Source organism: Otolemur garnettii, unplaced genomic scaffold, assembly GCF_000181295.1.
Source record: "Otolemur garnettii isolate 467f Iridium unplaced genomic scaffold, OtoGar3 scaffold00106, whole genome shotgun sequence".
Lineage (NCBI taxonomy): Eukaryota > Metazoa > Chordata > Mammalia > Primates > Galagidae > Otolemur > Otolemur garnettii.
In genome coordinates this window covers 1,758,132-1,772,721 of record NW_003852501.1, presented here as the reverse complement: position 1 = coordinate 1,772,721, position 14,590 = coordinate 1,758,132, and the positions used below count along the sequence as shown (strand labels likewise).

Genomic DNA, 14,590 nt, shown 5'->3' with positions numbered 1-14,590 from the left:
GTGGGAGTTCCTTGTTACTGCTCCCCCTGACACCAAGTGATTCTACTATAAGTGGAGATAGAAAATGTTCCTTGTATTGTCATTAAATAAAGTAAAAATGAACTTAAAATAGTGATTCAACTTTCATTCTTTAAAATTATTTGCATGTTTTATAAATCACATACTGTATGTTTTTAATTCATTAGTAAATAGGTGGGAGTCCACGCATACCTTTTTACTGATAAAAGGACTCAGTCAGACGTACATGGATCCTCTACATGAGATGCTCTAGTGAATGTTTTCTTTTTCTGCAGCCTGAGAACTAGAATTGATGTGTGATCCTTACTTATTTCCCTCACTTTGACCTTTTTCACTAATATTTAACTTGACTGCGTTTGTCATTTATCTGTGTCCTCATTGTTCAGTTTCTGGAATATATTAATGTAATAAATAATCAGGATCCTGGCAGTGGAGACAATATAATGCTTACCCCTTTCCTTTCAGTAGTTTTCCTCTTCTTGCATAGTGTTTTGACTTTCACATAAAGTGGGAAGCATACCTTTTAAAACATTTCTGAAAGGAATAAGGATGTAAATTTGTATTATATGCTTGGACAATGTCATATGTACTTTAAAAAGAATTTCCCAAACAACCCATTTTGCAGGTTGTGAAAATCGTAATTGTGTAATATGCAAATCTCTTAATTTAGAAAGCTCTGAGATTTCATTGTTAGTGCTGATTAGCATAAAAGGTTTTAAAGAGATCTTAGAATTTACTAAGCCATCTAAAAGAAATAAGTGATTTTTCTCAGTTAAGAGTCAAATCCAAGTATCTATCTTTAATTCCTTACCTCCTTATTATTATATTATTGTTTTATCATCACTTTTTTTTCTAAGATTTTTTCTAAGATTTGCTCTTCTTCTGTAAATTAGTCAAAAGCAGTGGGGACGTGACAGATGGGCCTTTTTTAAAGTAAGAATGAGTTTGTAAATCACAATACATATTTGAGAAACAACTTTTACATACTGTTCATTTACCTTTCAATCTAGTAGCCTTTTTTTGTGTATTTATAAAGTCTTTTAAAATCTTTTTTAGGTAGGTAGCCATCCAAGCTTCCTGAAGGAGGTTCGAGATCACATGCAGGACTCTTTCTTAATGCAGCCTGAGGTAAGCAGGAATGCAGATAGGGTTTCAGGCCTTTACATTTTCATGCACTGCTGCAATCTTTAATATGTATCTGAAAAGTTTTGTGCAGTTTGAAGTGCATTAAATTTTCTGAATTTATATTTCAGATGATGAATGTTTTCTTTGTCTCCAAGATGTAGACTTTCTAATTTCATTGAATTTTCTTGTGATATGCTCATTTGCCTTCAAAGATTTATAATCCTAGAAAATTATTTTCAAATATAATTTTTTAGTACACAGTAGCTTGTACACAGTAAGCAGTTAATTATGGGATGTAAAAATCCCTTCCTTCTGTGCCCGCCTGAAACTTTGGGGAAAAAAAAAACCTCCAAAATCCTGTCTTTTGAAAAAATTTCAAGTTTATATCTTGTTAATCCAGATGAATAAATTAGTATATGAATAACAATGTATGCAATTAGGAATAATTTTCACTGTAGTGCAGTGAATCTCTGTAAAGATACTTACATCAATAAACTTACCAGGTTAATCTTTGGATCTTACTCAAATTTTATATATTTATATCTCTCATAGCAAATTAAAAAAAATGATTTCTTGTTTCTTCTTCAATTTGTGATCATAGGCCGTTATTTCTTTAAGTTTTTTTTGTCCTTTTCCTCTCTTCTTTTGAGATCCCAACTGTAGATTTAGTAGACTTCCTGCTATTGTCTCATAGTCACTAAGTTTCTATCTATTGTTTTTTACCCCTAGTCTTTTTTTTCCCTTCTATGCTTCATTGAGAAGAGTTTCTAAGTTCATTGATCTTCTCTAATCCACTGTTAATATCATATAGGGTATTTTTCATCTCAGATGTTCTGTTTTTAGTTCCTCAGAGTTAAATTTGAGGGTTTTTGTTCATTTGTTTTTTTGAAATGAGTTCTTGCCATGTTGCCCAGGCTAGTCTGGAGTTCCTTGGCTCAAGAAATCTGCCTCAGCCTTCTGAGTAGCTGGTTACAAGTGCATGCCGTTGCTCCTAGCTGTCTCTTTTTTATATCTTATATTACTTGCCGAATATGTTCTTGTTTTCTTCTCCTAGCTTTTAAATAATAACAGAATATACTAGAACCTCTGTAAGTTGACCATCCAAAGGACTGTAACAAACTGGTCAGCATACAGAGATGGTTAACATAAGGAACTTGCACTGAGTACATATGGTGCCTGTCAGTCTGTGAAGATTAGGTCAACTTAGTAAGATGGTCAGCTATGGAGGTTCTACTGTATGTTCTTGTGTGCTATTTTCATATCTGTCACGTCTAAGTCTATTTCTGTAGTTTGAACTTTTTTTTCCTTCTTGGTAATGGATCATATTTTCATGCTATTTTTCAAAATGTCTAGTAATTTTTTAAAAAAAATACTGTGAATTCCTCATTGTTGGTTACTGGATTTTGATTTGGACTTTGTTCTGGTATACTGTCAAATTACTTGGAATTATTTTTATTTGTATACTTGTGAGGCTTGCTTTTAAGTTTTTTAAATAGCCTTTGGTAGAGCACATAAGCCTAGGGTTCATTTATCCCCACTACTGTGGTAATAATACCTTCTGACTATCCCACCTGAATGTCTTCTGTATTACAGGATTTTCTCATTCTTGACCAGGTAGCAACACAGAAAACTCCCAGCCATGTGTTTGCTTTGTGAATTGGTTGGCCTCATGCTTTTCTGTGGTTCTTTCTCTGACTTCAGGTGGTTTCTTTATGTTTGCACAGACTGGTTCTTAGCCAAAGACTGACAATGAATACTTCTCTGTAGATACCCAGAGCTTTGTTTTGTGCAGTTGCCTCATCTTGAGTACTCTGCTTCCCAAATTCTAGCTGCCCTGAACTCCCATCTGTTTCCTCAATTCAGTGAAACAAATAGGCTCTGGTAGCTTCCCTAACAACTGCCTTCCAGGCAGGAAGCTTTGGTGTCTCTAGGGCTCACACGGTTTGTTTCCTTTTCTCAGGTATACAGTCCTCTACTACCTTGTGCTCAAGGTTTGAAAACCGTTGCTTTGTATCTTTAGTTTTCTAGTTGTTAAAGGTTCAACCTAGTCCCTGTTGCTTGGGGACTTTAATCTAGAGATGTTCCTCAGTTTTTCTTTTGTCTTTTATGACCTTGATATTTTTGAACATAGACTGTTTTGTAGCGTGTCCTGTAATTTGTGTGTGTGTAGTATTTTTTCAGGATTAGATTAAGGTAATGCATTTTTGGTGTGAATACCTAACAAGTGATACTGTGTCCTTCTTTGTGCACATCAGGAGACACATGACGTCTGCGTCTCATTGATGTGTGTTAACTTGATTAAAAAAATGTCTGTCAGGTTTCTCTAGGGTGAAGTTGATATTTTTCCCTCTATATTTGTGTAAGTTTTTATTTGGTACTGTATAAATATTAATAGTCTCTCATTTATAAAATAAATATAAAAAGTCTCTTTAGACTTTTTACTCACAATTTTTAGCATCCATTGTCAATTAGAAAAATTTGTTAAATTCCAAAAGTAGAATATTTATGTTTAAAGAAAAAGTAAAATATATATAAATGGTATAGTAGTAGAAAAAATTAAAACATGATGGTGAATACGTTTTTTGACTTTTTTTCTCTGTACAAACAAATCTTGGAACACAAAGATAATTTCAGGGTTTTATCGAATAACTGAAGTATAATTTTTAATTCAATTTATCTCTCAATCTTAACAAATAGCACAATATTATATCACTATTGAGGTTTGATTAGCACTTCCTCTTAGGATTCTTTGCTAGTTCTGTGCTTTGGACATTTTTGGCATGTAAGGACAGGCCATTCTCAAAATGTTAATTAAATGCATCAAATCATGTGAAGGTTAATTTTCATATTCATATAAAATTGGTTAAAATTAAAATATAAAGTATATCTTTTAAATGAATCAACTGAAAATGACCATTTACCATAAACTTCCCTATTGTACCTACCTTTAACTTTACCAGTATCTTATTTCAGTTGGTTCTCTTCTCATCTTTTTTGACCAGAGATGTATGTAGGTTTAATTTTACCCATGCCTGAAAAGAGAATAAATTCTGAACTTACTCCATTTAATTTTTTTCATTTACATCACTAAATGTATATTAATAATATGCATTCAAAGGCTGTATGGAATTTAAGTGGTTATTTTTAATACATATGAAGCTGAGGAAAGATGGCATGAAATTCTATCTCCCTTTTTGCTAATAACTTTCATTAAATAAGTCCTTTGGTGTTTGAATCAGTGGTAGCTATGAAAGTGGTGGTGTTGAAATAATCTCAGTGAGTCTTTCTGATACTACTTTTTCATTCTCTTCAGATGAAAGTATTTGTCAGTGTGCATCAGTTGCCTAGCTCCTTGTCTACTTGATATCTTAAAACTATTAATATTTAATCATTCTGCCAGTAAAATCAGTGTCAGAATCACATGTTCAACTTTGTCATCTTAAAGAATGTTTATAATTAAAATCAAATTCAAGAGTTGGTGTAGGTGGTGAGGCTTCATTTATGTTAGTAAAAGAATTACTTGTAGGTGCTAATACCTTGAGACCTCATACATATGTCTGGTTGATTTGTTTCTTTAAACCTGCAACACAATGGCAGGTGTCTTAAATAATTTTTAGTATAATTTGTATCGCAGTTTCCAGGTTTTAAACATTTTTTAATCTTCCATTATCTTTTTTTTTGGAGATGGTTTTACTTTGTCACCCTGGGTAGAGTGCTGTGGCATCATAGCTCACAGCAACCTCAAACTCCTGGGCTCAAGTGATTTTCTTACTTCAGTGTCCTGAAAGGCTGGGACTACAGGAGTCCGCCATGTCTGCCATAGCGCCTGGCTAATTTTTTTTTTTTTTTTTTTTTTTAAACATACAAGGTCTTGCTTGCTACGCTGATCTTGAGCTCATGCGCTCAAGCAATCCACCTGTTTCGGCCTCCCAAGGTGCTAGGAATATAGGCGTGAGCCACTGCACCCAGCCTTCCATTATCTTATTGATCTATTTTCTTTTTCCCTTTTTCCAGTATAAAAATTTAAGTCATCAAGTAGATCTGAGGAACAGAAGAAACTAGAACATTTCTCCTGTATTGTCTTTGTACTGTTGTAGACTCATAATTAGATCTAATGTTTATAGTCATTTGTTCTTTTTGTTATCGTTTTACTATTGATAACTATTTCTTTTTGGGACCTAGCAGAGATGAAAAATGAGTTGGTTTTTCACTTTGAAGAGTAAAATCTAGGGCTTCCTTTAGGCAACATTTGCGTAAATACATAATAGGTAACCTGAATTTTTTTTTTTTTTTGAAAAAAAAAAAGTCTCTATTGCCTCAGGCTGAAATGCCTTGGTGTCAGCCTAGCTCACAACAACCTCAAACACCTGGTTTTAAGTGATCCTCTTCCCTCAGACTCCCTAGTAGCTGGGTTTATAGGTGCCTGCCATGATACCTGGCTAATTTTTCTATTTTTAGTAGACATGGGGTCTTGCTTAGGCTGGTCTTAAACTCCTGAGCTCAAGGAATCCTCCTGCCTGGGCCTCCCAGAGTGCTAGGATTATAAGCTACCTTGCCCAGTGGAATTATTTTTAATAGTATGAGAAATAATATTACATTCCTGACACATAAACAGTTATGTTTTCTCATACTTATTGTTTGTTGCAACAAGTTGTCTTCTTCCCCTCCTTTTTTTGGTGTTGATTATAATTATTTTGGTTTCTTTTTTTATTAACTTCAGATTAATATGAGGGTACAATTAGGTTACATTGTCTGCGTTTGTTAGGTAGAGTTCAAGTTGTGGTTGTGTCCTTCTAGACAGTGGTTCTCAACCTTCCTAATGCCGCAAACCTTTAATATAGTCCAAAGGAGTCATGACCCACAAGTTGAGAACCGCTGCTCTAGAAGATGTGCTGTATACCCTTACTTCATGCCCATTAGGTGAGAGCTAACTGACCTCCCTCCTTTTTTTCCCTCCCTGAAACATGAGTTTAATTCTGTTTTTCTTTTCTGTGGGTATATATTCATTAGTCTATAGGTTTCATATTAGTATTGAGTACATTGGATACTTGCTTTTCCATTCTTGTGATAACTTTACTAAGGAGAATATTCTACAGTTACATACAAAAGATGTAAAGTCTTCTATCTTTTTTATAGCTGGATAGTGTTCCATGGTGTACATGTACTACAGTTTATTAATCCATCCTGTGTTGATGGGCACTTGGGTTGATTCCACATCTTGACTGTGAATTAAAAATACAGTGCATACTTCATGAATTTCTGTGTCATCTTTGCTCAGAGGCCAAGCTAATCTTCTCTGTATTGTTCCAATTTTAGTGTATGTGCTGCCAAAGTGAGCACTTGTTGTTACTCTTATCTTCAATTTATTAGCTTCATTTTCTGAAATCCTGTGGTGTTGGTGAAATTTTTCCATACAGTTTATCCATTTCATGTGGTACTTTTGAACTGCATATCATCTTCCCTGACATCTCTTTACTCACCCATCCGTGTAACGTTTTGAGGCTTTCTTGTATTTTCATAATGTACTACATGCTCTTGGGTATGAAGGTGGAGTTAAATAATTCCAACATCTGGTAGAAAAGACAGATACAATTATTTTGCAGCATGATTTGTGATATTTGATATGACTTGATTAAGACAACTTCTGCAAGCACTCACAACAAGTTGCACTCAGAAAAGTTGCACTTGTAGGTTTGCTTTTTCCTGTGGTTGATTTTTAACTGTGATTATCTGGTCAGTTTTTTAGTATAAACATACCAGTTCATCTGAATTGTATTTTTATAAGACTATCCATATTTCAGTGCTACTGATTTTGTCATTGTGATGTTTGAAGCCATCCCCCAATTTACCTTCTTTTTTTTTGAGATAGAACCTCAAGCTATCCCCTTGGGTAGGGTGCTGTGGCATCACAGCTCACAGCAACCTCCAACTCCTAGGCTCAAGTGAGTCTCCTGCCTCAGCCTCCCAAGTAGCTGGGACCACAGGTGCCTGCCACAATGCCTGGATATTTTTTGGTTGCAGACATCACTGTTGTTTTTGGTGGGCCCAGGCTGGATTCGAACCCGCCACCGTAGGTGTATGTGGCCACTTGAGCCATAGGCGCCAAGCCGACCTTCTTAATTTTTTTTTTTTTTTTGAGACAGAGTCGCACTATGTCACCCTCAGAGTGCTGTGGCATCACAGCTTACAGCAACCTCAAACTCTTTGGCTTAAGTGATTCTTTTGCCTCAGCCTCCCAAGTAGCTAGGACTACAGGCACCTGCCACAACGCCTGGCTATTTTTTTTGTTGTTGTGGTTGTTTAACTAGCCCAGGTGGGTTTGAACCCACCATCCTCGGTGCATGTGGCTGGCGCTGTAACCACTGTGCTATGGGCGCCAAACCATACCTTCGTGTTTCTTACCTCATTTATTTTAATTACTTCATTATTAGCAAATACAGTCATGCATCACTAAACAGTGGGCATGTGTTCTGAGAAATGCATTGGTAGGCAATTTCATCATTGTGTGAACATCATAGGGTGTACTTACACAAACCTATATGGTATAGCTTACTGCATACTTAGGCTATATGGTATAGCCTGTTTTTCCTAGGCTACAGATCTGTATTGCATGGTACCATTTTGAATACTGTAGGTAGTTATAACACAATGGTAAGTATTTGTGTATCCATACATATCTAAGCATAGAAAAAGATACAGTAAAATATGGTATTCTGTGGTCCATCTTTGACTGAAACATCCTTATGTAGTACATGAGTATATTCATTTGTGGCAGGAAGATTAATTTTATTATTTGTTGACTAATTATTAACCTTAGTTGTGATAGAAATAATTTTCAATGTAATTTGAACGTGTTTTTAAACATTTGTATTTTATTTTAGTGAAATAAGGTTTTAATGTAGGTGAGTAATACCATTTTTTAAGAGAAGTTCTAAAAAGTGTTTGGACGATAGCAGTTCAATGGAAATGGTATTTCAACTCTTTAAACTCTTCCTTTAATGTACTTTTATTAAGTCTTGATTAGTTAGGCTTACATTAATAGCTCCATTTAATTTCTTCTGTCAAGTGACAAAGAAGTATGTTTTCACTATAATTAAAAAAAACTATGTCTTTCCTAGATTTTGAGATCTTTATGTAGGGTTTATGTTAAACTAAGTTAAGGGAGAAAAACACCCTATTTTTGAAGCAGACTTAGCGGTTGATCATTGCTTTTTTTGAACCTAATGTAGCAGTTGTTGCAGTTAACAGTTTGGATCCAGATGAAGACTACTGACTAATCCCATTTAGAGATTAACAGAATTGTTTTACAGAGACAAAAAAGTGTAATGAAAAACATGATAATTTTTTTCTAGTTAAATTGTGATTTTTAAAATTATCTTTTTATGTTTCAAATTTTAGAAATATGGAAAACTGACAACTTGTACTGGTTGCCGAGCACAGTGCAGGTTTTTTGATATGACTCAGTGTATAGGTCCTAATGGATATATGGAGCCATATTGTTCAACTGCTTGCATGAACAGTCACAAGACAAAATATGCAAAATCTCAAAGTAAGTTTCAGGTATTTGGAAAGTTAAACTTGACAACATAATTACTTTTTGCTCAAATAACTACTCTTTGTCCTTTAACTTTGCTCTTATGCTTGTTTTTAACTGCTTTTATTTTTAAATTTTTATTATTATACTAAACTTTCTTACTGCAAACTTTTCTAATTATTTTGATCATTCTCTACTACTTTAAATTTTTTAAAGTTCTCGCTATATCTACGTTTTTAGCTAAAATTGTTGTTCCATCCAAAAAAATTATCTAAAACAAATTTTTTTTGATGTATACATGTATCGTGTAGGTACAATACAGTCTTCTTTTTTGACAATATTTTTTAAGGTACAAATAATCTTGATTATTAAAGGTGCAAATAATAAAAGAGTAGTTTACAGAAGGTTTAATTCAAAAAATCTAAGCAGTTAAAATTTAAAAAAAATTTATTTCCTTATAATGAAATCAGATATATACATTTTCTCTCCTAGGTTTGGGAATTATTTGCCATTTTTGTAAGCGAAACTCTTTACCTCAATACCAAGCCACAATGCCTGATGGAAAACTGTATAACTTTTGCAATTCCAGTTGTGTGGCTAAATTTCAGGTTTGTTATTTATCTTCAGTTACCCCTGTTCTCAATAAACAGTGTAGAAAGTAAACAGTATCATTTGATTTCCCTTTATTTTATCTGTTAATTTTTACATAGTCTGTTGAGTGTCCAGTTGGAGGGTGGAGATTCTAGAGTCATAGAACACCTGGCTGTACCAGCTTTCTCTTTTACCATGGATAATCTAATTGACATTGTAATTGTTATTATGATACAGATTTTTGAGGGAAAACAAATTTTAATATAGTTGAACTCAGTGCCTGATAGTATTTTTTTATTAGATGGTTTAAATAAAATATAAACCTTAGCTGTGTACTTTGCCTGTGATCCTAGCTCCTTGAGAACCTGAGGTGGAAAGATTGTTTGAGTCTGGTCTGGGCAACATAGCAGGATTCCCGTCTCTAAAAAAATTTTTTTTCAAAAATGTGATAAACAGATGGACCCAGGTGTTTTTAGCCTGGAAGTAATAATACGACATGCTTTCTTCATATGTTAGATAGAAATGGGCCAGTTTTAGGGAGACATTCCTCATTTTGGCAAATTTGAAGAACTTTCTGACATAAGTTCTTTGAAGTTGGAGTGTGGATAATTTCAGAAAATAGATTAGTAGGAGTGTTCAGACTTAACCTAGTTGACCACTAGGAAGGAATAATGTAGAGGGGATTCAAGTATTAGGTGGTGCGATTAGGTTTACCTGTTGTGTGTGAAAATTTCAGGGTATTACCCAAAGGTTCAAACCTGTGCATAAAGCCATGCTTCATGAGTTAACTCATCCAACAATTCTACTTTGTTCCAGGTACTGTGCTCTATGTTAATTTATTTAAACTGAAAATATAGTCTCTTAAGTATGTTATAATACCAGTATTTAAATTGAGGTTTAAAATTCAAACAAGTGAATGTTGATTTTTGTTAATACTTCTATCCTCACTGAGCTTCAGTGATAAAAACCACATTCAAGACTAAACTTTAGAACTTTGGGATCATAGCCATCAGTACATCCATATAGTGGTAAATACTGCTTCTGCCTTGGCTTTTCTTGAGTTAGAAATTAAGGGATAATGATTAATTAGAAGAGAAAAGGGTAGTGTCTATGTCATGCTGCTTGTCAGATCTTGAATTTCATTTATTCCCTTTTTTAGTGTTGGGTAAATTGAAATGATAATTGAAAATGTTGTAAGTACCATTTTCATTTAATTGAAGCTCGGATTGCCTTACTTGGTAAGATCTTCTGTATGTATATAGTATATACTTTTGAGAAATACAGTTGTCTCTCCGTATCCATGGAGGATTGGTTTTAGGATCTACCTCCCACATCTATAGAAATCCACAGATGCCAATGTTCCTGATATGCAATGGCATAATAGTTGCATATAATCTGTGCATATTCTCCCATATGCTTAAATCATTTCTAGATTACTTATAATGTAAATGCCGTGTGAATAGTTGCTATATTCTGTTGCTTAGGGAATGATGACAAAGAAAAAAGGATTCCATATATTCATACAGATGCAATCTTTTTTATTTTTTTAATTTTTTTTTATTTTTTGATCCATGGTTACATTTTGCCAACTGTTCTTAATTTAGGCTCTTAATTTTGAGAAATGCATCTGATAAGCCTATAGGCAGCCTTATCACTTTATCATTGTCTTCATATAAATAATGCAAAGTTGACAGAAAAACAACATTTTTTTCCTTTTTCTTCATCTCAGAGCAAAGATACATTTTGAACTATATGTCTTCATTAGATGTTTTTCCTTTTGAAAGTTAAGATAATGGAATAGTATTGCTGTCTTAGTCCATTCAGGCTATTATAACAATACCTTAGACTGTGTAGTTTATGAACAGAAATTTGTTTCTCATAGTTCTGGAGGCTGGGAAGTCCAACAAAAATAAGGCTCTGGTGTCTGGTGGCACCTCCTCACTATGTTCTCATGTAGTGGAAGAAGCAGACAAGCTTTCTCAGGCCTTTTTTATAAGGCCAGTAATTAGATCAAAGGGTGGATTTAATCACCTCCTGAGATACTTCTCTTGGTACCATCTCTTTGGGGCCTAGGATTTTAACACGTGAATTTGGGGGTAACACAAATATTCAGACTGTGATATTTCATTTGTTTAGAAAGAATGGTTAATTTTAATAAGGCTCAATTTTTTTGAAACTGTAAGGATAATGTTGGTTTTTATTTAAAAAATGTATTCAGGTGTGAGCCACGAGTGAGACACTGTCTCAAAAAAAAAAGTAAAAAATGTATTCATCCAATAGTCTTAAATCTGCATATTTTATTTTTTAACCAACTGTGTGTTGTACAGTGTATGAAGATGTTTTAAAAATGGTAAAAATTTCTTTTCCCCCTCCACTTACCTTGAATAGTTAATTTTATTCTCTATTTCATGTATTCGGAAGATTATATACAATATGCATATAATGGGTAATATGTTTAAATAGAATAATTAAATACCAGTGTATTTAATACTTAGGAAGAAAAAATGTTTAAACTTCATTTATGTTTATATCTAATCTTAATCTGTAAGGTGTTTTAACTTAAAAAAAAAAAACCTTAAACAAATTCTTTGACAAATACTTATTATCTTTCCCCCCTAACTTGGTAGAAGAAATGACTAATTTTTAAAAGTAACATAGGCTGATCTCACTAATAGATGTGAGATGAAATTTCTAGCAATTTGCTGTTGGACAGGTTGTTTGAAAATTGGATAATTGATGGTTGAGAGAGGAATAGGGGCCGTTTCTTTGTTTTTTTTTTACTTTTATTTGCTAGTTTAGAACACGGGCAACTAATCTCACCGTAATTTGCTTATATTTTCTTTAAGTGAACAAACTAATTGAACTGTATGATTTTTTAAAATATTATTTTCTTTTTCTTATTTTCAGTTTCAATGTCATAAAACTAACTTGGCATACTATCATAATTTGTAAAGACAAAATTCATAAATGTCATTTTATTTGCTGAAAAATATTTAATTAAGCTATATATTATTTTCTTGACATAAGTAAATATTTGACAGTGATCACAAATAGAAACTCTAAAGTATGTGTCAGGCTCAGTGTATTTTGTTCTTTGTTTTAGGCTCTAAGTATGCAGTCATCTCCAAATGGCCAGTTTGTAGCACCAAGTGATATTCAGTTGAAATGCAACTACTGCAAAAATTCCTTTTGTTCAAAACCAGAAATCCTGGAATGGGAGGCAAGTCATATTTCCTAATGTATATTATTAATGCTAAAATGAAAATCTGCTATAACTGTGGTATTTCCATCTGGAAACCTGTTTCTTGGCTTTTCAGATTTTTGTGGTGATTGGATTATTTGCTCTTTTATGTGAGAGTGGAACCAACAAAGGATTTATTTCTTTTCACGTCTAACAAAAATTATCAAAGTCATATTAATGATATATTGTGCTCAGATACAGAATATTACTTTGTTTAGCTGCATACCTGGACTGACTTATCTGTACAATATTTTTCCTATTTTTCTCCCTGTCCTTACAAATACTATCTGGGAACTATAATATATCACCCAGTACCTACAAAAACCAGAATTTGTTAGTTATATACCTTATTTTTATTTAACATTTTATAATGTTTTAATAAAAGAATAGAAGCCCATGAATCCTAGTATAAGTTTTCTTTTTCCTTTATCACTTTTACTAGTTTACTCATTTACTTCGTCATATCTTTTTGCCATTAGCAACAACTCTGATCATTGATTTTTTGTTTACATGAGGAGGAAGTAACAGGTGGCTAGATGGACAAAGTAGCCCTGGCTGCCCATTGCTTTCTTGAGCAGTGCCCACCTTTGGCCATTTTTTCTTTTCAGTTTTTTTAAGAGGGATAGGTAGGACAGGAAGGAAGGGCATGGATTAAGTAATAAATGGTGTACAAGATGTAGTACAAGCAACAGACTGTTCTTGATAAAACATTTATTAGCAACTATTGGCAAGTCACTCAGTATCTGAGTCTTAAGCCAAAAGGTGGTATCTAGACTTGTATTCCATTAGTTTTAAAGTACTTTGGAAATCAGAAATTTCATTATTTTACAGTACAGTGACTAGAAAATTTTTTTTAGTTTATTATTTCATCTGGTGCTATCTTTAGAGCATTTAAACCAATTATTCTTTGAGACTATTGTTGGCATCCAGTGATGATTTTTAATGCTTAATTTTCTTTAAGTAACAACAGTAAGAATGTTACAGGTCTTAGAAGAGGTAAAGGAATGATTTGGAAATGAGACAAACCATTAGTAAGTACAAAGAATAGTATCATATAGGAAATGAAGATCTTGCATAAACTAAATGTCAGTAATACTAGATAAAAATGAGATCCTTTTTAGTGCTACCCTACTTTTGTAGTAGTGTTTGTATATTGTTTTTATACAAAAGTTAAGGGAAACAGTTAAGGGACAACTGTCACGCTGAATGAGAATTGAACTTGTTCCTTAGGAGACTGGGAATTGTGGGGCTTCTTGCTTCTCCCTCCATGCCTAACAGTTGTGGTTGGTTTCTTTGTTGGCCTTCTTCCTCTTTTAAGTTGTATAGTCATAACAGGGCAACTTTCCCCTAATGATTGCCTTATTACTTGAGTTGTTTCCTAGACTCTTTCACCTTTCTTATTTTGATCTTCAGATATCTTTGCTGAGTATTAAATAGATGGTTTAGTAGACTGAGTCTGTATCCTCTATAATAGGGGAGAGACGCTGGCTCTTAGGAAGTTTTAACATGTGCATAATTGCCCAGGTAGATATTTGAAAAGTGGCTCTGGCTGTTGTGAGTGTGGGGCCAAGAGAAATAATTAAATAATTATAAACAATGTTTCATTCAAGGGAAACAACTGTGTCTTACCCAAATTGAATACTTTGCCTATGATAGATCTGTTATTACTAAGGTGTTATAGGAATGTGATTGAGTCTACTTGCCTATACTCAACAAAGAATATTTCTTTTGGACTAAAAACGTTTTGTGTCATAATTTTCATCTTTCTGTACCCTGCCCGTGTTGTATCTTCCATTATTTTCTTCCCATTTCTTCAATTCTGATTGTAACAACAGATTGCCCTCTTATTTCAGTGTTTTTTTTATTGAGTAAGCGTAATTAATGATACTGAATTTTATGGAGCTGTGTCTAAATTTAGTAGTGAATTGGTTAAACTGAGTGTGTGTGGCCTCTAGGAAATGTATCCCCATGATCATAATGTAAAAATAGGTAAATGATTTAACTTTGTAAAAGTGGCTTATTTCTTAAATGTATTTTTGAGGGGTTGTCATATACTTACCAAGGTTCCCATTGTACATTTA

General features: G+C 33.5%; 1 protein-coding gene and 1 non-coding gene across 4 annotated transcripts in view; one reads left to right on the top strand and one right to left on the bottom strand.

Moving 5' to 3' along the window:
* Positions 1–14,590, top strand: part of ZMYM2 (zinc finger MYM-type containing 2) — a 106,078-nt gene that overhangs the window by 53,848 nt on the left and 37,640 nt on the right. For 2 of the 3 annotated variants that reach the window (XM_023517226.1, XM_023517227.1), the window contains 4 exons: positions 1,075–1,146; positions 8,542–8,692; positions 9,170–9,285; positions 12,372–12,488. In XM_023517226.1, the coding sequence (XP_023372994.1) occupies positions 1,075–1,146; positions 8,542–8,692; positions 9,170–9,285; positions 12,372–12,488 (456 nt within the window). The remainder of the gene's footprint in view (positions 1–1,074; positions 1,147–8,541; positions 8,693–9,169; positions 9,286–12,371; positions 12,489–14,590) is intronic. The other variant, XM_023517228.1, reaches the window with a different exon arrangement.
* LOC111727450 lies at positions 6,377–6,483 on the bottom strand. Its single transcript, XR_002775011.1, has one exon. It is a non-coding gene; the product is annotated as a U6 spliceosomal RNA (small nuclear RNA).